The sequence below is a fragment of the Bombus bifarius genome, unplaced genomic scaffold (genome assembly GCF_011952205.1).
Source record: "Bombus bifarius isolate JDL3187 unplaced genomic scaffold, Bbif_JDL3187 scf7180000008194, whole genome shotgun sequence".
Taxonomy (NCBI): domain Eukaryota; kingdom Metazoa; phylum Arthropoda; class Insecta; order Hymenoptera; family Apidae; genus Bombus; species Bombus bifarius.
The window spans coordinates 1713179-1738776 of NW_022884502.1; the positions used below are offsets into that span (position 1 = coordinate 1713179).

At 44.1% G+C, this 25598-nt stretch overlaps 2 protein-coding genes and 1 long non-coding RNA gene across 3 annotated transcripts; 1 reads left to right on the top strand and 2 right to left on the bottom strand.

Annotated features, from left to right (window-relative positions):
- The first annotated feature begins 48 nt into the window (after positions 1-48).
- LOC117209927 (semaphorin-5A) lies at positions 49-21904 on the top strand. Its single transcript, XM_033452394.1, has 14 exons — positions 49-461; positions 6834-6972; positions 11267-11363; positions 15259-15466; positions 16066-16271; positions 16345-16444; positions 16719-16918; positions 17697-18179; positions 18277-18559; positions 18646-19018; positions 19145-19227; positions 19458-20196; positions 20302-20507; positions 20812-21904. Exons 1-14 carry the CDS (start codon positions 459-461, stop codon positions 21013-21015), a joined length of 3324 nt encoding a protein of 1107 aa, XP_033308285.1. The 5' UTR covers positions 49-458; the 3' UTR covers positions 21016-21904.
- LOC117209932 lies at positions 14068-16159 on the bottom strand. The gene is made up of 2 exons (XR_004488012.1): positions 16025-16159; positions 14068-14166 (listed from the first exon to the last, which is right to left on the bottom strand). It is a non-coding gene; the product is annotated as an uncharacterized LOC117209932 (long non-coding RNA).
- Positions 21588-25426, bottom strand: LOC117209929 (glutamate decarboxylase 1). Its single transcript, XM_033452396.1, has 8 exons — positions 25194-25426; positions 24540-24724; positions 23674-23968; positions 23057-23245; positions 22908-22972; positions 22601-22790; positions 22358-22527; positions 21588-22255 (listed from the first exon to the last, which is right to left on the bottom strand). Exons 1-8 carry the CDS (start codon positions 25299-25301, stop codon positions 22009-22011), a joined length of 1449 nt encoding a protein of 482 aa, XP_033308287.1. The 5' UTR covers positions 25302-25426; the 3' UTR covers positions 21588-22008.
- Between the last annotated feature and the right edge of the window lie 172 nt (positions 25427-25598).

The following is a 25598-nucleotide window of genomic DNA, read 5'->3' on the forward strand; positions in this document are numbered from 1 at the left end:
GAGACGGAACAGACGAAGCAGCAGAAGGCAAAAGATCGTTGGAGAGGAGTGGTTGGTTGCCGTGAATGGCTTCTTTGTCGAGTTCCTCTGCTACGCGACTCTTCAACCAGAAGGAAGAACAAAACTTTTCTTCTGTCGAGTTGATGAAGCTTTCACGAAGTTTTCAACGTACTACGAGCCCGATATCTGCCTTTGCGCGACGTTACACATAATTTGCCTTTATCGTTCTCCCTTGACCGTTCTATCGATGATTTCCCGATAAGCCGTGACTTGACTCGATAACTCTCCTCGATAAATTTCCTCGGCAGACAGCAATCGAGACAGTAGAATGCTGTGGAAATTGTAGAGAGAATACGTTTCGATAAACTATTCCGAAAGCGAGGTGCGCAATCCGAGGGAAATTTATCGCATGGCCAGACTGTTTGACGCCGTTTTCCATTTATCGATCCGAGGAGACGATGGTTAGTTCACAATATGTTTTTATTCGTTTTATATCTTGTGTTCGTGTTGCAATGCTGCGAGATATTATAAGACGAAGTTTCCATAAATCGCGCTCCATTTTTTATTCCTCGAACGTCGATTAGCCGAGCTCTTGTCAAACTAGACTAAACTTGTCAAACCGAACCATTCTACGGTAGACAGTTGTTATACATAAAAACCAGCGATGAGAAACGCGAACGATCACATTTCTCGATTTTTCGAAGTCATTTTTATTATTCGATACGTTGTAAAGTAATTCCATATCGGAACTGACGACAGTTTTGCCGAACGTTTCTCAGAAAACATTGTGAATAATTTATCTCCTATCTTCGAAACACGTACGTACATTTCTGAATCTATCGGCTGATTTCTTTCTCCAACTGTTTCGTACTATATATACTTCTTTTTAGCTGTCAAATGATACAATAGTGAAAAAACCGATAGAAATGGACTTATTATTCTTTTTGCGTGTCATCTTCCTATAGTATCGTTTCTTTAATCATATAGGTCATCCCTACTACGCGTTCTGTTTTTATAATAAATTCCCAAAATATAAAACGAACGTAAGATAGCGAATTGTAAATTTCGACCGACATTTTCTAATTTATCGCGTCTCGATTTATCCGGGCTATCTCGGTTCCAGCGAAGCCGATCGTCGATCGAGATCTCGCTATATTTCGCTCGAAAAATCATGTATTTTTGGTAGAAATCGCATTCGATTGCTTCGGTACGGTATCAACGAGAAGCTGTATACGTTCTTTCGCACGACACGCGATGGTGGTAACCGCAACCGTGTAGAGGTCGAGTCGATAGCACGCCCTCGTGTTATCTGCAGTGTTAAGCGAACGACCGATCGTCGAACCACCTGTTTCCACTCAATCTCGGAGAGCCACCACCCTGAATGTTGAATCACGATAACGGAGAAAATCTTAAAAATCAGATGCGACGTGATAATGGCAAGGTGTGTGAAATCAAACGAAATACAGTGGCTGCGGAAAACGTTGGTGTGTACCTTTCTTCTTCAACGAAGATACTACGCATCATTTTCATAACATGGGACTTTTGCAGCGATATAAAAATCTAATAAGCAGTACATATGCAAATATAATTTAAAGCAGCGCTTTTTAAACCTTTTCCATTCTCCATTTTGCCCGGGAAAATTTTACGGGACATAAAAAGGTAGACTTTTTAATCGTCAATGACGAAGATGTCGTTTTGCGATAGATCAGTGCGTTTAAGGCCATTTTCATCCTAATTTCAGACGGAGACTCGTTTATACGATTTTTTAGAAAGCTAGTGTTTTATACGTATATGGATATCAATAACTCGATGAATTCTGCACGCTTCTCACCCCATATGCGATCACGATACGTAGTTTTAAGAAGCCCTGATTTAGACTGCACATTTTTATGCAATTTCCTACTTTTATTAACGTAATTAAAGAAATGCAACCTACGTAAACATTTATTTCTCCCATTAAATATCGCGAAAAGTATTTGGAATATTTTTCATATTATGTGCATTTCTGCGTGTTGAAATTTTCCATAAATACGTAAGAATCCGTAGTCAATAAATACAACAGTAGCGAGTGCGAGTAAAAAAACCATAGAAACGAAACGAGATTTCCAAGGAATCCGCGGCTGTAAGGTCAAAATTGGAATTAAAATTGGAAATTGAGATCGCGGTCTCGGCCGTGGCCACTGAGATGCCGATCTCGGAGGAGTGCGCTCCGACGATGCGGCAGCCTCCGTCGAGGTAAGTCGCGACCGTGTTACCATGTTTGGCGACCCGCTCCCATAAAATTTCTCGCAAGCCGGTCGCGCGCGCGTCCGACTACACGCAGCTATGTACGCTTCGCTCCTCCGACTAGCAACCTACTCTACTACCGGCTCGAGATAAATCGCGTCCGAGTAACGCGCTCGTGCGAGTGCGCTAGCCACCGCGAGCTTCTATCCGTGGTACTAGGAAACAAGACGGTTCCACCGAGAGAAAGAGACGAACGAACTGTGCACGAGCCACACCCTGCCAGAAGAGTCTCTGGAAAATCGGCAGAGTAAAACGCATCACGGATTGAGGCGAACAGAGATTGATGCGCCACGTGCTGCGTCGTGTACACGTTCTAGTCTTTGCTCTTCTTTGCTCTTCTTTGCGATTCCTCGAGGATGCTTCGAAGAGAGAAATAGGCACGATAGTAGCGATCGTTCGATCTTGAACTGCTGCGGTGAAATAGAAATACGTTAATTTTCTAGCAAAATTCCGAAGTATCTCGTTGAAAAATTGTAATCTCGACTTATAGCTTAGCACCGTTTACGTTGCGTGTTATTTTTGGAGCTAAATCGAGCCTCTCAGACGCCGAACAGATCAACTCCGCTTTTTATGTAGTTATCGATTTCACATTATCCAGACACATCGTTACGTAATATCCGTCGTCTGGAAAAAGAGATCCTGTTTCCGAAGAATTTTCTCTATATTAATATTTCTGTAAATTTTAAGAGCTAGAGCCTGTAGTTGTCGTCTTTTTCTGGATTCCAATTTCTCAAGTTAACGAGCATGTCTTTTCTCTGTATTAATATTTCTGTAAATTTTAAAAGCTAGAGCCTGCAATTGTCGTCTTTTTCTGGATTCCAATTTATAAAGTTAACGAGCATGTGTTCGAAGCGACTGAATCGCGACAATGTTTGTTACGACAGAGATACTTAACATGGCCCGTACCGTCTTTCTTGCGAAACAGATTGCGATTTTATTCCAGGAATATTCTCTAAGCTTGTTGCGTATTCGCTATCTATATCAATAAGTTTAGACTACGCTTCTAGTTCGAAATGCTGATAGTGTGACGAGGCTGTGTATGTATAGTGGTTCAAAGCGAAACAATTGATTGGATCAATCTAACTTATTTTAATAAGACTTCGGCTATACTCGACGTTATAGGTACTGGTTTGGATCGGATAGGAAAGTGCGATTGGACGGAAAATGATTCAAAGAAAGCAGTATAACCGAGCGCAGAATTATTGTGTATATTAGGAAAAACGGGAAATTTAGAAGGGAACTTGGTGGGACTTTAGGGTTTAGGGAGTCACTGTAAACAACAGCTACGAATCGAAAATAAGCTTCTAATCTCTTAAAAACTCGAGCGCGTTTATCGCCTCCATTCGACCGCCGTTATCTCGAAGGTAATCGGAAGAAAAACGAGGCATCTCGTGTGCGATACGAAAGCTCCGGTTGCACCGACTAACGGTGCTCGTCACAGACATTCCGGCCATACATACCTAAGCATACGTTTGAGAAAGACAGGACAACACGGCATGACAGCACAGTATAGCGCGTCTTTTTCTCGTCACGCGCGCATAATCGATCGATCAAGTACGCTTCCGCTGAACGGACCAGGAACTCAAGAAGGACGTCGATCTATGAATCTATACTCGCTTCTCGCAATGTCTATTCTTCTTTATCTTTACATTTCTTTCCTCCTTGAAGCATTTTTTCAAGTTTCTTTATCTTTATCGTTCGATCGAATCATTTCAAATCACTTTTTTCCACGTTGTTGAATCTCTTTGATTCTTCTATGTTATACAAGTTGCGCGATTTCAAGTCATCCGTTTGATCGAATCGTTTGAATTCGTGCAGCTGGTATGATATGAAAGAATCTTCGACAACGTGGAAAATCTTTTTCTCATCTTCTCCCTTGGACGTCATTTCCTGATAAACCGAGCTCGTTCTAGGTTGATCGGAGATAGGCGACGACACGTTAAGTCTTCGCTCGACGTATCTCTTCTACGCGATAATTAAAGTTTACGTTTATTTATTCGACGCCGGTTATCTGACGCGAGCAAATAAAAAATATAGAGCTGGAAACGGAACGATATACATCGAAAATGTCACGAATTTGATGTCTCGTAGATAAGAATTGAGCACAGTTGAATCTCGTTTATTTGCACGAAATATACAAAATACAAGATCGAGTAGAATCAGAAAAGTAAAATCAACTAACGACTCGATCCTTACGATTAAATGAGATTGATCTAAACAACGATCTAGTTAACTGGTTAAGTACCAATCGCAACGAGTTTCATTAATGCCGCAACTCGTAACTTGGGTTTATACGGAAGAATGAAAGCTTAGCTTCGTACGTTCCCAACAAGCATTCCATATTTAATACATTCCATATCGTTCCGTAGTGCTACCTTCTTCGATCTCGAAACCGTTCGACGTACCGTATGTATGTAGGTACATGCATACGCGTGTTCGGGACAAATACGGTAACTTTGGTGCTCCTCGTTGGCCTTATTCGTGTCGATGTCACGGTACACCGTTTCTCCTCTAATGTATCTCGATGTATCCACCTCTGTGTCTCCGCCTCCAATTTTATAAGTGTCCAAACGATCGATCATAATACACGGAGGACTGGAAGGGACGACAACGATAAAATAGCGAAGCGACGATACGAGTAACAAAAATTGTCCGCCGCGATATTTATATTCGAAGAAAGCACCGTATCCTGTTTGGGGTTTCTCGAGACCACCGTGACGTTCGTACCACCCTAGTATCGCGCAAGCAACCATGGACTTTTAAAAAGTTTACCCTACCGAGACCACCGCAACGTCGACCGGAATATTTTATCGTCGATCGGCAGGAAGGGGATACTCGGAAGAAGAGTCCGGAATTTCGTGGCTCTGTTCTTCCAACTACGCGTCGTGTCGCGTGTCCCTCGTGCTATTAATTTGCGAATTTCCACGCGAAGCTTCCTCGAGAATTTCCACCTGTTGCGATCGAATTTTCTCCATTTCGATAATATCAATCCATTGTGTCCATTGCGCTACTTTTTCCATATACAGTAGGGCCTTCTGTAACGCGAAATATACGTTCCGGGTTACAGGGTTTTCGCGTTGTACGAATCCAAGAGCGCGAAGAACTATAACTAAATAAATATGTATTTTTTGTTAATATTATAAAACACTAAACAATGCCTTCTCATCGCACAAGGGTTAATGCAAAAGTTTGCTTCGAGTGAATTCGAAGACGCATATATTTTTATATCAAAAACGAGTAATTTCCAACAATTTCTAAATTGCTCCGGGGCAGTGGCGCAATTTTTAGTCCCCGTTACAGGGAGTCCGACTGTAGAAATCTTTGGGAAATATTTCCATGCGAATCTGTGGGCAAATATATCCACGCGAATCTGTGGGAAATAAATCCACGCGAATCTGTGGGAAATAAATCCATGGAAATCTTTGGCAAATATATCCGTGCAAAGTTTCAGGAAGAATTTCCATGCGAACCTCTGCAGAGAATTTCGCAGCACTTTGTTTTCTTATATTTATACCGCATGTTTTCTCTATTTCTCGTCACACTTCCGAAGCAGACAGAGTCTGTATATACACATATCGTAACCACGTGGGTCCGTCGACGTCTCGGGACGCGTCCTCCTTTATCCCGCTATCTATTCATAGACGAGAAAGCGAGCTGTCACCGTGACACGGACGTTCAAAGACAAAGAGCGTGCAAAAGAAGAGATGTCGAGTCGTGGCCATTGTCGGGAAACGCGGGGTACATCCAAATAAGCATCTACGGCCGTTCGATAACAGCTTGGTTAGGTGAGAAACGTCGCGATCGATGTCGAATTTGACGCACTGTTACGTAGTTAACGTGATTGCACGTACGCGATCCGATGTTGTTTTCCCTTAAATCAACGCTCGTACGACGTAGCTCTAACACACAGTAGTAGCACATTGCCCAATCGCTCACGGCTTGCAAATATCTGTCACAACTACAAATATAAGGAACTTTTTCATAATTACGTGCAACGAGGGAAACGGCGTTCTGTGATCGTAATCGTAGCTTACTTATTTACGATCGAGGGAAACTCAAACCGGTAAAGAAAGACAGAAAATTGTATAACATACAAAGTAGTCTATAAAATAAATGGCACAGCGAGATGAGAATCGATAGAGATCTAAACTTTAAAATTCGACATTCGTCACAGTGTTGTCCGCAGTTTCGACGCTCGTGTGACGGAACTGTAACTTGGCGTTCCAAACGGGGATCGTCTTTTCTTGTATAAAAAGCCGGACAAACGAAAGTGGAGTATCGATCTGAGGCTGCAGATCAATCGATCATTCGCTGATCACGAGAATAAATGCGATCTGGACGCAAAGAGGTAGTCGATACGGAGACGCAGGCGAGGTCGTCGACCTTGCGCGCGCTCCCGGTCGTCCGCTGTTTGCCGACTTTCGTCCGCGACGCCTTCTCTCCGTATACGCGCGTCCCATGGCGTCCGCGAGGCTTCTCGGCCGCCTTAGGGACACAGCTTTCCCGGCGACGCCGCTCATCGATCATTTCTACGTTTCTGCTGCCAGGTGAGAGAACACTCGAGAGAGGGAAAAGGAGGACAAAGCCCGATCGGGATGGACCGGTGGCCGGTGCGACTCGCGATTCTGGGCACGCTGATCGCGAGCCTACGCGCCACCGACGACTTTCGACGTATCTCCTACGAAGGTAAGAACCGTATTATCGCACTCTTTTTTAAGATTATAGTCCAGTACGCGATAAGAAGACGACTGTACACGTGACTTTTCGCACGTACGACGCGAACGTCGAGTAAACTTATGCTTCCACGAGAGATTCTTTCTTATCATAGACGATTAGCGCAAGAAAAATCGCGAATGTTTCTTAAGGCTCGATACAGACGAACGACTTTTTCACACGCGTTATCGAGAAAAGAGGAATGTACACGGGGAGATACAACGCTCGCTGCTAGGACCCTCTTGCACAATATTAAACTGATATTGTTAGTAGACTGCGAATGCTTACGCAAACTCACACTTTTGTGCAAACGGTTAATGGAACGGAATGTGAGCAGAAATCTGCTTCATCCATTAAATACCTAGCGCAGCGTCTATTATATACGTTTGATGTTTCACGTCTTTCCGTAATACGCGCGTTTCTGCATTTTCAAATTTTCTGCAAATGGATGGATACGTGCACAGCCTGACGGTTTGTCAAGTTTTACGTATCGCAAATTGCGAGACGATAGGAGACCGTTCAGAAGCCACTTTGATCAGTTCTGTAAATAAGCGGATGAGTTGCATAAATAAAGCGGCGATCGTAACGAAAACTATCTTAGAATCTGCTGTTATCTACGCTATCTTAGCGTAACAAATAAGCTCGTGGAAGAAAATAACATTATCGACGATTGAACATTAATCACGTACTTATCTGGCGAAATCGAAAAACTGATAAATTGATCGATTGATAATAAATCGAAGAAGTTGATCGATGTAGCTTCTGAGGAGCCTAGTTCTTACTGTATACAGATGGCTGCTTTATTTTAGACTTTTTTTACTCCTACACTCTCGATAGTCTTAAATTATACATCCACGTCAGAGTAATTTTGAGAATCTCTACTCTTGGACGGACGATAGAAAAATTATCACGAACTATCCCACGGATCGCTCGGAGCCGCAAAGTAGTTTGCGCAAGAGTTAGAGAAGACGATCGTCAACTCGTGGGCGTGAAGGCGCGTCGGTCGCGTGGCGATTCGACCGCTTCGAAGTGTCTAGCTCCTTCGCCAATTTATCCATCGTACTATCGACGAGAGAGACAGAGAGAGAGAGAGAGAGAGAGACAGTGATCGAGATGGTGGCAGGGAGAGAGTCGTTGAAAGTTTCGCCGCGATTTCGAGCGATTCGTCTGCGAGGTCCGCGCTCGGTTTCGACTCGACCACGCTGACGCGTAGGCGACGAGCGTGGCACGCGTCGCCACGCGCGCGTATTCTCGCTGCTCCTGCTTCGGCTTCTGCGACGATCTGGCGACACCCGTTTCGAATCCGCGTCCTCTTCTCTCGTAGTTTTCCTCTCTGTCTCTCACCTCTGCGATCGATTCACGGATCTTTACGGATCCTTAGCGCTTTATTACGTCTGTTGTCTCACATAGCATCGCGTTGCATCGTTTTTCCTTTCTCTCGTGCGAGGTCGCGGACGCGTAATTTCACGACCTCGAACATCCTCCTACGTTACGGCGTGGAAAACCTTTTTGTCGCGCCTTTGTCGAGTTGCGTCACCGTACGATCGTTGTAACGACGATGACGATGGGTTACGCGCACCGTTGATAACGCGGCCTCTTTTACTCCGTTTTTCACGAAACACGTAAATACGTTTCTGTCGATTTCCGGATCTAAATGCCCCCTCGCGATTAAACGAAAGGATTTTAACACGTAATGATAATGTTAGAGGTAAAAAGAAAACTGGGTTAAAAAAATGTGTAAAAAAGAATCGCCGCTGATAAGTCGACGAAGTTGTGTATAAAAAGGTAACTGTTGAAACCAGAAATACTTTAATGTCTTTGATACATGGATATTACGAGCGACGTATTTAGGATTTTCTCAATGCCCAGCAGCATTCCTTTATCGGGTTTCTGTACATTTCATTTTCATAAACAAGATAGGAAATTTAATATACTTGGATCTAATTTATTACATTCGGGAGAATTACGATCGGCCTGTTTGATATTGATTTGTCTTTAATAACCACTAACTTCGTGATTATATACGTTTACCAGAAAAAAGATATTTCCTATGCATCATAAATTAAATCACCTAATAAATTAAATTCGGTAAAAAAGAGGCAAATGTCCTTTGTATAATAGCGTACACGAACCTGTTTGTCCATCAAACAGGGGCAAACAGTGTTCTCCTGACCGTAGATCGATAGGTGAACGCGGACGACACGATGGAGGGAGGAAAATGCGAGGGAAAAGAAAGAAACTCGTCCTGGGGAGTAAAAGAAGTCTGGAAGAAGGTGGCGCGGGGAGGGTTTGGGACCGCATGGAAAGGGAAGTGGCAGGGAATGAGAAAGAAAAAGAAAAGGCGGAGAGTGAAGGGAGGATACCCGAGAGGCCTTCGAGATCAGGTTATGCTAACTGGGGCCCGTTCGTCCCACACGTATCTACTTATAAGCGCACGTACGCGGTTACACGGACCCTGTTGTCGTACTTGTGTGCGTAGGAGGCACGCGCGACACAGGCAAACGCGTGCCCGAATACGTGGAAACGCGAGAAGTACGACGAACCGCACGGAGCTACCTTTGCGGAATCGTTTCGCCGCGTCCGCAAAACCGGCTGGAAAACAATAAAACGAAGACAAGGAGAAAGAGCAACGAGAAACAGAGAGAAGAGAAAGCGACAAAGATGCAACTATTATGTATAAAAGAGCATAAGAGCTCATAAAAAATATTCGAACACTCGTAGGGTTATGCGAAACATTTTGAAATTTCGTTGATGCTGTAACCAGACCTGACTATTCCCATCGTATTAGGTCATCCGAAATGTTTCTTTCGTTTTATAAGGAAATAATGGATGCATCACATTTTCCGTTTTATATTATTTCGTCGAACTACGTATGATCCATTTTGTTCTATCGAAATAAAGATCACAACGTTCGACAGATTAGGTTTCGTGTTTTGTACAAAGATGCAACGTCGTAAAAGACGTGTCTGTAAAAGAAAGACGCTTTGCAGACGACCTAGTACCAGCAAAGTTTGAAGACATTTAGTGCAAACGCTATATATTTCGCGGGTGTCGCAAAAGTGTGTAAACAGTCGATCATTCGTTCTATCGATAAACAGCAAAATATTACAGTAGGGCACCACCTATTTTATATATATATATATATATGTTTGACACCATTTGTTATATATTTAAGACGATAATTCTTTACATGTTTGCAGCGAACATTTGTGTTGTGTACATTTTGATCGTATACATAGATTGATTCTTTATTTTACCAATATATTCGCGATAATCGTATCTCACTAGGGTGCTAATAAAATTTCAAAAAGTTCTATATAACGTACGCGATATGTACATAAAAGTTTCCTCTGCTAAGTGTGCAAATACTTTCGTTCGTTTTATCTAGAGACGCGTGAATATCTTGAAAATTGTACGCGATAAGGAAAAATGTTTCAGACACATGTTTTACGATATCTAGGGGGTCGTATGATGTCGATATTCATCTTAACTCGCATATATACTTAACTACTAACTTAACCGCACATGTACACAAAGGGAGAGAGGAACGCAAAGCGAGAGAAACTCACGATATCGCGAATGAAACGCGTCCGCTTTACGCGATGTTCTCTTCTCGAGCACCGAGACGAGAAAGGCAGAACGAACGCGCCAACATTTACCTACGCGTTGACGATGGCACGAGAGAAGTTTTCCCGCCTGAACAATTTTTCATCGATCGAAGCTCCTCGATATGGGGAACGATACTTTCGATCTAGAGCCCGCATCGAGCACGCAAAAAAAAAACAAACTAGAAAATCTGCTGGCTAGGAAGAAGATGCTCTAGCTCGTCGCTAAACTAGTTTGTCCGGAAGCGAAAAACGACTCCGCTTACATCCTCTCGTTCTCGGAACGTGGAAACGATCGCGATTGCGATGGCGACACACGCGGGACAAGAAGCGGAAGAGCAACATCGATGGAATTCGTTGAAACCAAGAGAACCTCGAGTTTTTCTACGTACTCGAGTTGCGTCTTTTATTCTTCTTCCATTTTCCTCTGTGTGTACAGTCTTCTTCGCTGGACGTTTAAAATCGTATGGATCGCAGGGTTACCAGGGACGCCGTAAGACAAAGTGCAATACGCGCTACTTTCCATTATATCGCATAGTTCGTTAAATAGTTGGATTTCCTCGATAAACTTTACTAAATCGTGACTAGATAGCCGTTCGAATTCTGACATGGGAACGCGGAACAGGGAAATTGCACTTACAGCGATTTAATTATCGTTCCAGATCTGGCGGATGCTAGCCAGTTCCAGCGAGAGGGAGTCACCACGTATTCTCAACTTCTGTTCGACGTCGCTAGACAGCAGGTCGTCGTCGGCGCTCGGTACGTATGTCGTAACTGGATGTCATATGACGAACGATATAATTGTAAAGTAAAGCGTTAATTCTTCGAGTAAACGCACGATCGTACACGGAAACGCGTTCGCGAACGTGTCGCGAATGCGGAAAATCGAAACCGACCGCGAGATCGACATGCGATTTGGCTATCCGCCGAGCCATCAACCGGTTATTTTTCTCGACGACCGAGAAGCGACCGGTCTCGTCGACGAGCTCCTCCGAGGATCGGGATAGCGTCTTGGCCGCTCGCCAAATTGTTCGTCTTTCGCTCGACTCACAAAAATACGTTTTTCACCGAACTCCAACCGATTCTCGAGAGCCTCTAGTGTCATTGGAATGGGAATTAACGAGACTGAAAGCTTCACGATGATTTCATGGATGGGATACAGGTAGCACACAGTGATATACGAACAGCTCCGTGTGGAGGTATTAGATCATTTACGATAATGTTACCTTAATGGCAATTATGTAATCGTATATCTAATCGACTGTGAAATCCTGGAACATTCTATGTATTATTTATATGTACACTTCCAACCATCAACGTCAAGACGCTTATATTCGCTACGTCCATTCAGAAATCGTAAGAAATTTTACTTCGTTCGGTGTTTTACATTAGAAGACACGAACGAAGTAACAGATTTATAATAAAATACTTGGAAGATAAGAAAAAATGAGAAGCATACAATTTGTACTAAATATCGGCTGACGTTGTGAAACTTATAATCGGCAGTGTATATACGCGATTATCAGACGTGTATTTTCTCTGTATATATACGTGCGTTGCTCCCTATTCGCTATCGCTGCTACGATGCACGAAAAAAAAAGAAAAAAAAAGTAAATAAATAAATCGCTCGTCTGCACCTAAGGGTACAACGAGATAGCTCGGATAGCAGCCGCATTCCAGCTACCCGACCGGCTGCTGGAAATCGTCGAGGAACGCGCGAACGCCGGTGATCGATTTTCGCGATCGAGTACCGATCGAATCGAGCGTGGAAAGGAGCGTACGCCCTCGTGTTACCTTCTATTAATAGAATGCTAGTTATTAACCGCGACCCACGTACGCGCGCGGCCAGCCAGTCGAAGAAACGGTGCATGTACGCTTGTCTCGTTCCTGAAAACAAAAAGAAAAAGAAAAAGACAAGAAAAATGCAGCAAATCCGAGGTCGTTCTCTGACATATTTAAAGCAAACCCAAGAAACATGTGGAAAGCAACACGGTGAAATCGTCTTGGTAGAATGTGTTCCGAGACGAGTCGCTTTCTCGCGAATTTATCGCGACTTTCGAAGATCGATGGAGGAAAACACGAGCGTGGAAACGCGACCGAGTTGCAGAAATAGCAAGAGGAGGGAAAGGGTGTGCTCTGGTCTAGGTGCGTGCACGCGACACGGCGCCACGATTTGCATTCTTCCAGTTCGATTCCCGTGGTCGACAACCGTGACGTCACTGAGTGCTAGATTACCAAGAGCGTGTCGCACCGAGATCGCGACAGGTATGGCAGAGACGCGTTTTTCCCTTGTCTCGTTGTTAAAACCAGCGGTTCCTTTCTAAGATAGCTAGGACTAGCTTTACCCGTTGTTGAAACGTTTCTTCGCATCATCTTCTCGTAAATCAGAAATGATCGTGTTTCCAGGACAAAACACGCTTTTCTCATCTTTCTTCCTGCAGCCTTGTACATCTCGCTCTACCCGAGCCATTTATTATTTTCCTACACAGTTTATTGATTTATCAACCTTGTGGCGATTCTAGGATGTTTTTATAGCTCAATATCTCTTTAACTCGAAATCTCGAAGAGGACTTTCGGTGTCTCGAAAGAGATTCCTTCACATTTTCCACGAATTTAAGAAATTTTCCAACCGTAGAAAAATTCGGTTCAGAGAGCTAACTTGCCCGACGAAACGTCATCCTTAACTTTTTATATTTACATTCGCGAAGACTGAGACGTAATTGAAACTGATTTGTTCTTATCAAGCTTCAACTTCTTAATTTCTTAATTATAGAACTTTCTGATTAAGAGATGACCTGGTTAACAGGTTGATAATTAATGGATTCATTCTGAATTTCTGTCACGCACTGCTGCTTCTACTTTATGCTCTCCTCGTACGGCCATCGAACTCCACTAGACGCGTAACAAACGCGAGTCGTTGGACACAGTTTCGTCGGACGAGAACGAGGTCTCCGAACGATCCATCCTATTCGTTTAACGAACAGGAAGCAATCTGTCTCAATAGGATTGCCCGTGCGTCGTACTCTTGTTCTGCTACACTGTTCGTACTCGACCCTCGAGTCGATCATTCGTGTCCTTTCTCGAAATCGCGCGCGTCTCGACCGCGGTGTCCATCGCCTCTGGTTTTCAACCCTCGTCTAACTGATACAGGATTACATCCGATACACGCTACAGCGTTCGAGGTCTCTTTGTCTACGTATTATCGTAGACCGCGCATATTTATGCAAATAAATATTTTTATAGCGTAACAAATGGAAGCTAGAAAATTGTTTTATCGGCAATTATCAGATTGCAGATTTTTGTACAATTTTATGTTTCTCCGAGAATCAAAGAGGTGGAATGTACGTAGTAATTTGTTTCGTTTGCTGAAAATTATGACGCGTACTCGGTTAAGTTTATCATAAATCAGCTGATATACCTGATCTTTGTCCGGATTCTTATATGATTTCTTTAATAACATGGCTGACGATTTTATGAATTTATTGGCTCTGTAGACATTCTTTAGTCCGTGAAACACCAATTGTCACGCAACGAAGTCGTGAAGCTTCTGATATGCCGCACGCTGAAAAGAGAAAGACATCGCTCAGTGGGGAGATAATATCGCGTCGCTATATCGTGGCAGTGATTCTAAACAAAACACGGCCGCGGAAAAGAAGGTCGCTAGTCGCTAGTCGCTGTTGCGTTGCTGATATCCGTAAATTGTTTCTAGTTCTTATTTTCGATTCCTGATTTCTTTCGTCAAGTTTCACACGTCTAACACTTACTCGAAAAACGCTCCTTAAAATGGTAAAAATCTCGTCAAAATCAGTCGATTGGTTCTCGAGATTAGCTCGAACGTACAGACGCTTATCGGGAACTCTGTTTCATACTGTATAATAGATGTATAAAAATCCGCGGTAGAATAATTATTTAGAAGAGAAAAAAATTATTCATCGACTTCGATGAGCCTGCAATGTCTTATCGAGATACAACTTGTCAAACAGTCTTTCCCAACGCGTATAACCGCTACTCTTTAACGAGTTGCGCTGTGAATTCAATTTTACCGACAAATAATTTTCATACAATGCCAGTCTCGTTATATCGTGAAACGTTGCCACATTATATATTCGTCATATGAATTATTACGAAATACTTTTTTCATAATTTCGAGACATCCAGTTCACGTGTCACATCCGAGTCGATGCGATACATAATCGAAAAGCATGTACCGGCTCGAACGCACGCTGCACGTGGCGAACATGTTAGAACCGTACAACTCTTCGCTGTTGCGTTAAATAGTTGATTTTGTATTTTTATATACGGAAAGTAAAAGGAGTGAAATACAATGTCGAGCCTAACTTGACGCGAGATCGCAAAGGGTTAATCGGCCCGTGTTCGATACTCGGCCCGATCGCGGAGCCGCTTCGCTCGACTAACGATCGCTTTTGGTGCGACTGTCGCGCGCGTAGTCGCGCATAGTTGCGGCGTGCGCCCACGTAGGCGCCGTTTATGCTTCGTTGCGAGTTTTCTACGGCGTGATTGCGCGATCCGCACGCTCTCACCGTGCCGCCGCTTGCGAGCCACGGCTTTTTACACGCGTCGCGACCCACGCGTACTTTAAGCCGAGACTTTTAGACTCGCCGAGCCAAACGAAAACGAATCGTTGCGATTCCAGAGATAACCTGTACCGGTTGACGTTAACCTCGTTGACGCCGCTCGAACACGCCTCCTGGCCCGCGCCAGAAGATAAGAGCAACACCTGCCAGAACAAGGGTCAAAGCGTCGAAGACTGTCGCAACTATGTGAAGGTTCTACTCACCAATGGAAAGAGCCTGTTCACTTGCGGCACGTACGCGTTTAGCCCTTGGTGCACGTGGAGAGAGGTAAGTAACCATACGAAGTAGAGAAAGCGCAGCAGATTATGAGCATATTAGGTGGAAACGATATACTAAACTAGATTGCGAACGTTGATGCGTTTATGGAAAAATGCGAACAATCCATATTACGCTATGTATAGGAGATGTAAAATTTAGCGAATGACACGAACGTTCGCTTAGATTCTTAGATTCTTTGGTTAATTTGCATAAACATCCGTAGTCTAGATATATCGCAGCTATAAATTAACGCGCGACACCCATTGATATACGTAGCTGTATCGAGAATTGCAAAGGAAATTTAAATCTTGCACCTGTTTCGTAGAGGAAATCTAAACCTTCGACTATAAAAGCTATTTGGAGATCGATATATTCTACTTGCAATATTTCGTTCAGACTTTCGTCTTCCGACGTTTCGTGAACATTCCTCGGCGTGCGCCTAAAAACATTGGGGCAGGAATAGAAACGTTTACGGGATGTTAGAACAATTCGTTCGGTTTACTGCTATTATGTTTGCTCGAGATCTTATTGGCAATGATAGTACCGTGTACTGTCTTTTCCACACACCTGCAGTACGTAAGAACAGGGTCGATTCGATTATTTCACAGATCGAGAACATCAGCAGCGTAACCAGCGAGATGTCGGGCGCAGCAATGTGCCCTTACTCGCCGCGTGCCAACGTAACTGCGTTATTAGCCAGAGGTCCAACAGGTGGATTGTTCACCGGGGCGCCAACCGATTTCTCCGGCGCGGATCCAGCCATATGCAGGACGCTTGCGTCGCCAAATCTTCGAACGCATCAGTACGACTCCAGGTGAGTCGTTTTCCCAATTCTCTACGATATCTGTCGCAACCTCGGTATCTTCAACGTCCGTGGCCGCTTTCAGATGGCTAAACGACCCGCAGTTCGTCGGCAGCTTCGAGACGGAGGATCACGTCTACTTTTTGTTTCGCGAATCAGCCGTCGAGTACATCAATTGCGGCAAGGTAACGCGGTTTAACGATCGATCGACCGAATCGTTGCACAATGATCTGGAAAGCTCTATATTTTATGGTTAAAATTAAAAAAAAAAAAAAAGGAGAAGAAAGCCACTCTTTTTGTAGATTTAGTTTTTACGACGCAAGATAATTCGACCATTTGCGGTAAATTATTTGAAAAATTTGTATTGTTTTGCACTGTGCAATGGACTCGCCGATCTCGTTTCCTCTTCCTCTCTAACTATCCCACATTCAAAGATCTGTCTGTTTTCGTTGTTTTCAGAAAGTCTACTCGAGAATAGCGAGAGTGTGTAAAAACGATCGCGGGGGTAAAATTATGATGAAAGAGGTTTGGACCACGTTCAGCAAGGCGCGATTAAATTGCTCGCTCCCCGGCGAGTTTCCTTTCTACTACGACGAGATTCAGGGCGCGGTCTATCATCCGGAAGAAGGCATCGTTTACGCGACGTTCACCACGCCCATGTAAGTCCCAGAGTCACTGGATGTGTTACGTCGTAATCGCAATCCGCGTATCATCTCACGTTCGCTTAACATTTCTCCTCATGTCTGTGCCGGTACTCGCTCACGAAGAAACGAGGAAATTGGTATGTACAATTTCCCGAAATTTCTCCCACGAAAGTGTGCAACGATGAAGAGGAAGGTGCGCTTTTCCAGTAATTTTAGTACACCAACGAAAACAGATTCAGAATCGGGATATCTCGTTTTCAAAGTACTATCGATTTATAATCAACTAATATCGGTAGTAATAAAATTTTACGCTCCCGCGATAAAATGAAATTGTAGCGACAACTTTTGTATTAGGTTGTCCGAAAAGTGTCTTTCTTTTACAGACACGTCTTTTACAACGATGCATCTTTGTACAAACACGAAACCTAATCTGTCGGACGTTGTGATCCTTATTTTGATAGAACAAAATGGACCATACGTAATTCGATAAAATAATATAAAACGGAAAATATTGTGCATCCATTATTTCCTTATAAAACGAAAGAAACTTTTCGGACCACCTAATAAATTCAATTGTTCGATTTTGCGTACTTCCGATCAGATTTTATCGCGTTGTATCCCCTACCTCGTATCTGCATAAGAATAGAAAGTTTTAGGGCGGTTTTATAGTTGCCAGACGCGGCGTATTTTTTCTTTCTTAGCATACTCTTCTTCTGCTTTCCTTTTTTCGTTTCTTGAATGACGAAGAAGGGGAGAGAGACCGAAACTCGCTGAACTCGACGTGTATTTTTAGCAATGGAATTGCCGGGTCGGCGATATGCGCGTTCAACATGTCCGCGATCACCGCGAGCTTCAACGGACCTTTCAAGCACCAAGAGAATTCGGGCGCTGCCTGGGAAAGGAGGCCATCTCATCACAATCGTCAAAGATGTGGTTCAAACGCGAACGTCGCTCCTCATCAGATCATAGACAATCAGAGGTACCAGCTGATGGATGACGCGATCCAAAGCACGACGCTGGAGCCATTGCATACCGCTTTACTCGAGAGATTCACCTTGATCGCTCTCGATGTCACGCCAACTAAATTGCACCGCGGTGTCACCGTGCTGTATGTGGCTACCGATGTTGGTTTGATCAAGAAGATCTCAGTTTTACCGCGCACGCAGGAAACTTGTATCGTAGAAGTTTGGGGTCCCTTACCATCTACGCCGATGATCATGCAGTTCTTGAAGGACACGCAGAGTCTGTATGTTGGTACAGAACTCGGTCTATCGAGGTACGCGGTTTCACACAGATTCAAGATAATAATATGCGTCGTTGGGCCCACATTGGTCAGATTCTGTTCGAGAACAAAAGGAATATCGCATTTACAGAATACCCGCTGCCCAGTGCCATAGGCATCGAAGTCGCCAGGCTTGTCTCAATGCTCAGGAGCCATATTGCGGTTGGAACGAACATCTGATGAAATGCGCTCCGGCCCCGAAGCAAAACCATCTTGCCAATCACTGGCATCAAGAAGTCACCAAGTGTCCTGTTCTCACAGATCCTGTGGACGGTGGCTGGAGTGCCTGGAGCTCTTGGTCTCCGTGTCAACACGGCACCACGGATCATGGGCATTCTCATTCGCATGCGCATTTGCACCTTCATGCCGAGACGGTAAGTCAGTGGCACGTTGTCGTTCATGTCGGCGTAATGCACAAATAGATGGCGATAAATCAAAAGCGAATCCTTGCTTTCACCAGGGCTCAGACACTTGTCAATGCCAGACACGAGATTGCAATAACCCGCCTCCGCAGCATGGCGGAGCAACTTGTTCAGGAGCTAAAGTGAGAGTAACCAATTGTACGGTTCATGGCGATTGGACAGCTTGGTCATCCTGGTCAGCGTGCTCACAAACCTGCGGCTTCGCTATGAAAACACGACGACGCACGTGCACGAATCCGGCTCCGGCGTTTGGAGGGCGAGTGTGCGTTGGTCATGATCACGATGACACCGTCTGTATAAATCTTCCACCTTGTCCTACGCCAGCGAAGGTAGCACCGCCGCCACCACAGACGTTTGGTCAGTGGTCATCCTGGAGCGCTTGGAACGCTTGCTCTCGACCTTGCAACGGTGGTAAGCGTGATACGAAGATTTCACCAGTTCTTCTTCTTTAATAAGAATCTCTTGATAAATGATCTCTCGTCTCAATGACTTGTATCCTGTCTCCTAGTGATTGACTTTTAATCGTCTGTTTGACAGGAATACGGATACGAAGAAGAACGTGTGAGAGTCCATCATCGCGAAAACCTCCTACCGTCGAATGTAATGGATGCGACTTTCAAGTAAGAGCAGCACGCACTTGTAATAGCTTCGTGAAATTTCATTTATTCGAACGTGAACGACTCCAGTGAAACTCCATTTTATTTAATGCCCGATTAAACGAGCTCTACCGCCCATTGAGTTCATTTAAATGACTTTTAGACAGGATTTGTAATCGTTACACTTTTGCTATCGCGTTTCTCTCAAACAATATATCACCACAATCACGAGCTCGCGTTTTTATCTTCTACAGGTCGAGGAATGCAACTCTCATCAGTGCGTCGAAACGAAAAGATACTCCGGGTGGACCCCGTGGCTAGCAGTTAATGGCAGTCTTCAAAGTACAAACATTGGTTACGTAGAAAAACGGTTTCGATTTAGTTGTCGTGCCCAAACTGACGATCCATCCAGCGTCAGGGTGCAACTAGCTAAAGAGGAAGAGCGCTATTGCAGAAACGACGGTTCCTGCCTAAGAGGAAACGCGAATCCAAATCCGTATGGGGATCTCGGAGCAGAAGCCGGCTGGGGAGAATGGTCCGCATGGCGGCCTTGTGATCGACCTTGTGGCGGAGGTTCTCAGCATAGAATGAGGCAATGCGAATCACCACCTTGCGAAGGTCCATCCGTGCAGAACAGGTTGTGCAATGTGCATCCATGTCGGTCGAACCAAGTTGGAATCGCAGGGGCTGGAGGCCAGTGGTCTTGTTGGACTGACTGGTCCGACTGTTCGGTATCGTGTGGCGTTGGCGTCCGTTCCAGAACAAGAGAATGTCTAGGACCGGAGGGTTGCGAAGGTCCAAGGCTAGTTAGAGAGACTTGCGAGATGCCCAGCTGCGAGTCTTTGGCCGGTTGGGATTCATGGTCACGTTGGACGCCTTGTGACGATGATCATCAACAACATAGGAAGAGACAGTGTCTTCAACATGGTAACGGGCTCTGTCAAGGATCCAGCAGAGAGGTGCGCGACTGTTTACCCGATTGCATGGACAATGGTGAGTATGGTCGAACGAAGTCTGACTTATTTAATTAAGATTACCTGTGGAGAACTTTTTCGCGCGTATGCATAGTGTATGTTATGTTTAAACGTAATTTTTCAGATATAAATGCCCTAAAATCAAGCGTAGAACGCTCGGGTGTATCTATCGGCGCGGTAGTGGGCAGTTGCGTAGCCGGATTCCTAGTTGGCTTGGCCGTGACCGCGGTCTTAAGCTTCTGTTACCTGAAGCGACGACAGCAACGAATTCCTGGTAGTCCTCACTATATCAGCAAACAAAACTCCTACGTCTCGGTTCCGTTGAAAGATGTGAGTCGACAGTCTAATCGCTATACTATGGATGGACGTATAATACATAAAAGAGATATAAAATATCAATAGTACTTTGTGTCTATGAGAAGTTTGCTAGGCAAAAGGATGCACATCCGATGGGTTCTGCATCTTCCCATTTTTGCATAGTACTTGTTACAAGATTTAAGGAATGAAACACATATCTACTTAGGTTCCATTTTTTTAGTTATCTTTATTAAACTATGAATTTGAATATCTACAGTCCGCTAAACCACGCATGTGTGATATTTTTTTACTAACACGAGGTCTTCTTTCGATCTAGGTAAACGCCAAGCGACAGCCTAGTTTTTCCGGTAGTACAAATGGTAACGGAACTCTTCGTGGGAAGAACAATCCAAACGTGAACGGTCTCGGAAGTCCGAAACTGTATCCAAAGAGTCTGGACTACGAGTCTGCCACCTTGAAGCGCAATAGCCATGGCCAACAACACATTCGAGTCGATCCTGATCAAGACAAATACTACTGAACGGGCAGCGTGCAATTAGAAACGAACGAATTTATTTCACTGCCAGATGGCTTCTGCGTTGCGACTAAACGCGAAGACCTAACACGAACACCTACGACAAAGAGACATCGCCATGAAGGCGCACAGCGAGAACAGCGAGCAAGAAATAACGAACGCAACACGACGTGGCTATCATCCGTCTCTCCAACAATTTTGAGCTATGTATGCGAAGCAGTTTAAACGAAGGCAGCTTCCAAATGGACCAAGGAGAGATGCAAACGCGGACAGATCGCCTATACTAGAGATCCAGTGATATTCACCCCATATTTACTTGTTTACTCAAAACTATAGAGACGATCTCCTCTGGTTTCGCGTTGAACGATTCAGTGCTATCGTTACGTCGCGAACGCGTGCATCGCTTCGTAATCTCGTCAAACATGAGCGACAAAGGACGAGCATAAACGTATCGAAACGTACCTAACTAAACGTGTGTGGATGTGAATATGAGCGCAGCTATGTGTGAGAGGTCCTGAAAGAGAGAGAACAGGAGGGTGTGAACGGATGCGTATGTATGCATAAAGATTCGAGTCATGTGACTCGCATATTTTTTATTATTGGCTCACATTGAGTCGCGGTCACGCGTCGACTCGTACTCACGACAAACGATAGTCGAGGAGAGAAGAGGAAAACAGCAACGATCGTCCGTGGGATTGCGTATCGTGATTCGCCGCGAAAGACGATCGAGCTTACGGAAATCAAGATTTAGTCGTGGATTTGATTCGAACCGTTTCGGGTCGACGAGTTACGCGCGGCAAACGAGCGTACAAATGAACGACGTTCCGTGATCAAACGGACTTGAAACGCTTCACCTCGTGTAGTATCCATCACGCGACTGCAATAAAAGGAACGACAACGCCCGCAAAAATAGGGTCCTTGAGCGAATTCATTCCCCCCCCCCCCCGAACTTTCTTCTTCTTTTACTCTCTGCGGCGAATGAGGATGAACTTAGTCCGTTTACAAATCAACCGACAGCTTTTCTATCTTGTCGATCACGTAATCCATGGAAGCTTTGGTCGGTGGTGGTTGACAGGTGACGACCATGCGGAAAAAGTTGCCAATATTCTTGTACGATAGCGGCGTGTAGCCAACCATCAGCGTTCCCTCGATCATCATGCGTTCCTTGATTTTAGCTGTGACCTCGTACAATTTGTTCCACCATTCCTGAGTCTCCTGTTGACCTTGCATACTGGGTGGTATGTACCTGTTACGAATCGAAAGAAGGAAAGAATACGTAACACAAATATGAATTACGAACACAGAATTGAGGGGATACGACGATACACAAAGGAACGACGATACTCACCAAAAACAAATGTTACAACCTTCGTACCGGGGAAGTACCAAACGAAATCCTTTCCGGCTTTTTATTCGTTCGAAAAAGTATTCCACCGTGGACATAGCGAGTTCCACGGATTCGCGAAGTCCTTTGGTCCCTCGTGCTTTCCACATCAGCCAAAATTTAGCTCCGTCGACCTACAACGAAGGGAACGTCACATACAGAAAATGACGATATGTATTATGGACGTAATCAATGCAGAACGTTTACCTTTCTCCCACATTGCAAACTCTTATCACCGGTGTCCCAAGATACGTCATAATGTTTGTCCTGCTGGAACAAATACCGCGCTCCCGCGCAATTCGCTTCGTGCAGAGTGTTTTTACCCTTAACCAAGAACAGCGAGCATTGGAACGGTGCGCCAAGCATCTTGTGTGGATTCCACGCTACGGAATTCGAGCTGCATCGATCGAAATGCGTCATAATATATCACGATACATGGATCAGTGGTTAAGTAGAGACAAAACAATACATCACCGAAGCAAGAAAGACAAAAAGATCGAGGACAATTACGTACAGTTCGATTCCTTTCAACCGGTCTCGATATTTCTTCGAAAGTAACAGCGTACCACCGAGACATGCCTGTAACACAGCAACAATCGTGCGAATTACAATGGGAAACCTTTTTCATTTGCCGCTCGTTGCACTCATCATACTTGTACGAACGTCAACATGTAACCATAGATTCTCCTCGCGGCAGATGGCCGCGATTTCCGGCAGCGGATCGAAGGAGCCGAGGACCGTGGTGCCGCATGTAGCGTTCACGAAGAAAGGTAAATGGCCCTGTTTTTTGACTTCCGCTATGGCAGCCTTTAACTCGTCTGGTCGCATTCGTCCAAATTCGTCGCATTTGACCTATCGAATGAACGAATGAATCTCCTGTTAACCGTTTAAAATGCAACGAAATTTAGTCTACAAACGGTGGTTCACACTTTCCAACAGCAGTATATGCATTCGGTTATCAAACGGGGTTAAAAAAAACACCCTTTTTATACGAATCTTCGATTTATCGCTATAAAATAAAATGTTCGACGTTCGTGATAACGATAATCCAGTTTTCTCTTTACCAAGATAATAGACGTAACGATAACGTTTAATAGAAATATGTCAGTACGTTATCCAATATGTTATTGGCTATAAAAAATATAAAATGCAATTTGCTAAACGACTTCTAAGAATAACTAGCTGACTACGAGTTAGTTAATATCGTATGATGTATACGAATATCCAACGCTGCTTGCAAAGTGTTAACGATCGAGGTGAATGCGATGATCCTCTTCTACCTTATAAACGTGATCGGTTCCTAGGCCCAACCAGTGGGCTCCTTTAGAGATTGAATAGTGGCCAGCCTCACTAGTGAAACAAACCATCGGCGGAAGACCCGCGAGACCTTTCCTCTTTACGTCCGGGATCATTTTGTATCTAGCCATCACCATACCATACATATTTGATATACTACCACCAGGACAAAGTATGCCATCTCCTTCTGGTAACGGAGGATACCCAACCAGTTCCAACGATTTTTCTATTATTTGTCGCTCCATCACGGTGAACACGGGAGCCACCTCGTACGTATATCTAACAAATTACAGGTATAAGGTAGAATCGTGTTTGAATTAAGCTATGTAATTCGTTAAACTACAATTTTTGTTAACAGTCTACGTTTGGAAGGAAACGCGTTGGCGAAAAATGCTCGCAAGATGTTCGAGGATTATGATTATAATTCTTACGATTATAATTTTCTCGGATAGCTTTTCAAAGGTGCAAAAATATTGTGTACACAATGAAAGCATCGTATCCGCGGGGATAGGTCGCACGATTTATCATTGATAATAACAAATGCTATATATCTATGATAGAATTCAACTTATTGACACATTAAGCAGCATGTCGTCGTGTGTACCTGTGTTAATTAGGTACAATTAGACACTAACGAGGATAACTAACGGTAGACTAAAATAATAAATGTATAGTAGTTAGATGTGCGATAACGGCGCAAGATCTATGCGATAGACGTTTTATGGGACTATAAGAGTCACCTTCACGAACAAAAATACAAACATACGATAAACTGTTTTCAAATAAGCGAGAACACGCCTTCCAAATCAACGAATCAACGTCATATAAAATATCTTAGATAAAAGCTTACTGGCTGGTATTAAACACATCTGTCAACCAAGAACCTGCCAAGCCATATTCATCGACACCAGCGTACAGCTGATTATGAAAATGTGGACTGAACGTCTTGACAGAGTATCGAATCGTTTGTCTTATTGTTGTCTCGATTTCTCCTTTGGTAGCTGGTTCCTCGGTCAGTTGTATCGATAATCGTTTCTGCGAAATACGATCAAAATATATTCGAGGGAAATTTCTGCAAACTCGTTTAGACTCGATGCGACGAACGAGCGGCGTCATGTTATTGCAATTTCATAGCAACGAAGCTGTACGATTTGGCATTTTTATATCTTCGATAACGTAATAGCACGTTCGTGTGCATTACATCGTATAACGCTTTGAACGCGCTGAATCTTTTACAGCCTATGAGAAAAATTACTCGATCTGAGAAACTTCTCGATTTTGTAAACAAGACATAATATACCCGTTTTAACTAAAACACAAGTACGTTTATCGTTTAATTAGCTAATGAACATTATGAATACGACATAAAAAAAAAAGCGTAATTCGAAGTTGAAAGGATCATGAGCAAAATCCTTTTAAATCGCGCGGCGTTGCCATCGCAACATCGCAACAAAATTGCATCGCACGTGCGCATCAAGCCACAATTTGCAGTCGAAAGGCTCACCTGTAGCTCTTCCGGATGGACGAAGTGTAATACGGGTTCGTTACCCGTACGATCGAACGCATTTTCCTCCTCAAGAATTTCCAGTAATCGTCCTAGCAGCTCGGTCATCGCCTTGGATGCTGATGCGACCGTTGTATGTCGTAAACTGTATTACGGCTGTTGAAACAGTTAGGTCGACGGCACCGAGGCAGCGACGTTCCCCCACGCTGTCGACTCGACCTTCCCCCATCCATTCGTTGGTTTAGGTTGGAGGCGCTGTCTGCTCAATCACTTTGGTTGGAGGCACGGCGTCGAATTGTTGCAGATTGTGCAAATACATACTCTCGGTTGACATATCGACCGGAAATTTTCGTATCGTACAATCGGTCAAACAAATACGGTGAAACGAGTCGGTGAGACACGAAA

What these genes read in the sequence shown, in the direction of transcription:
- LOC117209927 (XM_033452394.1), top strand. An exon ending in ACGCATCAGTACGACTCCAG is followed by an intron (nt 16,272 to 16,344) that starts GTGAGTCGTTTT and finishes GGCCGCTTTCAG; the next exon opens with ATGGCTAAACGACCCGCAGT. An exon ending in GTAATGGATGCGACTTTCAA is followed by an intron (nt 19,228 to 19,457) that starts GTAAGAGCAGCA and finishes TATCTTCTACAG; the next exon opens with GTCGAGGAATGCAACTCTCA.
- LOC117209929 (XM_033452396.1), bottom strand. Translation starts at nt 25,301, where the DNA reads ATGACCGAGCTGCTAGGACGATTACTGGAAATTCTTGAGGAGGAAAAT. An exon ending in TCCATCCGGAAGAGCTACAG is followed by an intron (nt 24,725 to 25,193) that starts GTGAGCCTTTCG and finishes CGTATTTCGCAG; the next exon opens with AAACGATTATCGATACAACT. An exon ending in GTTTGCAATGTGGGAGAAAG is followed by an intron (nt 22,528 to 22,600) that starts GTAAACGTTCTG and finishes CCTTCGTTGTAG; the next exon opens with GTCGACGGAGCTAAATTTTG.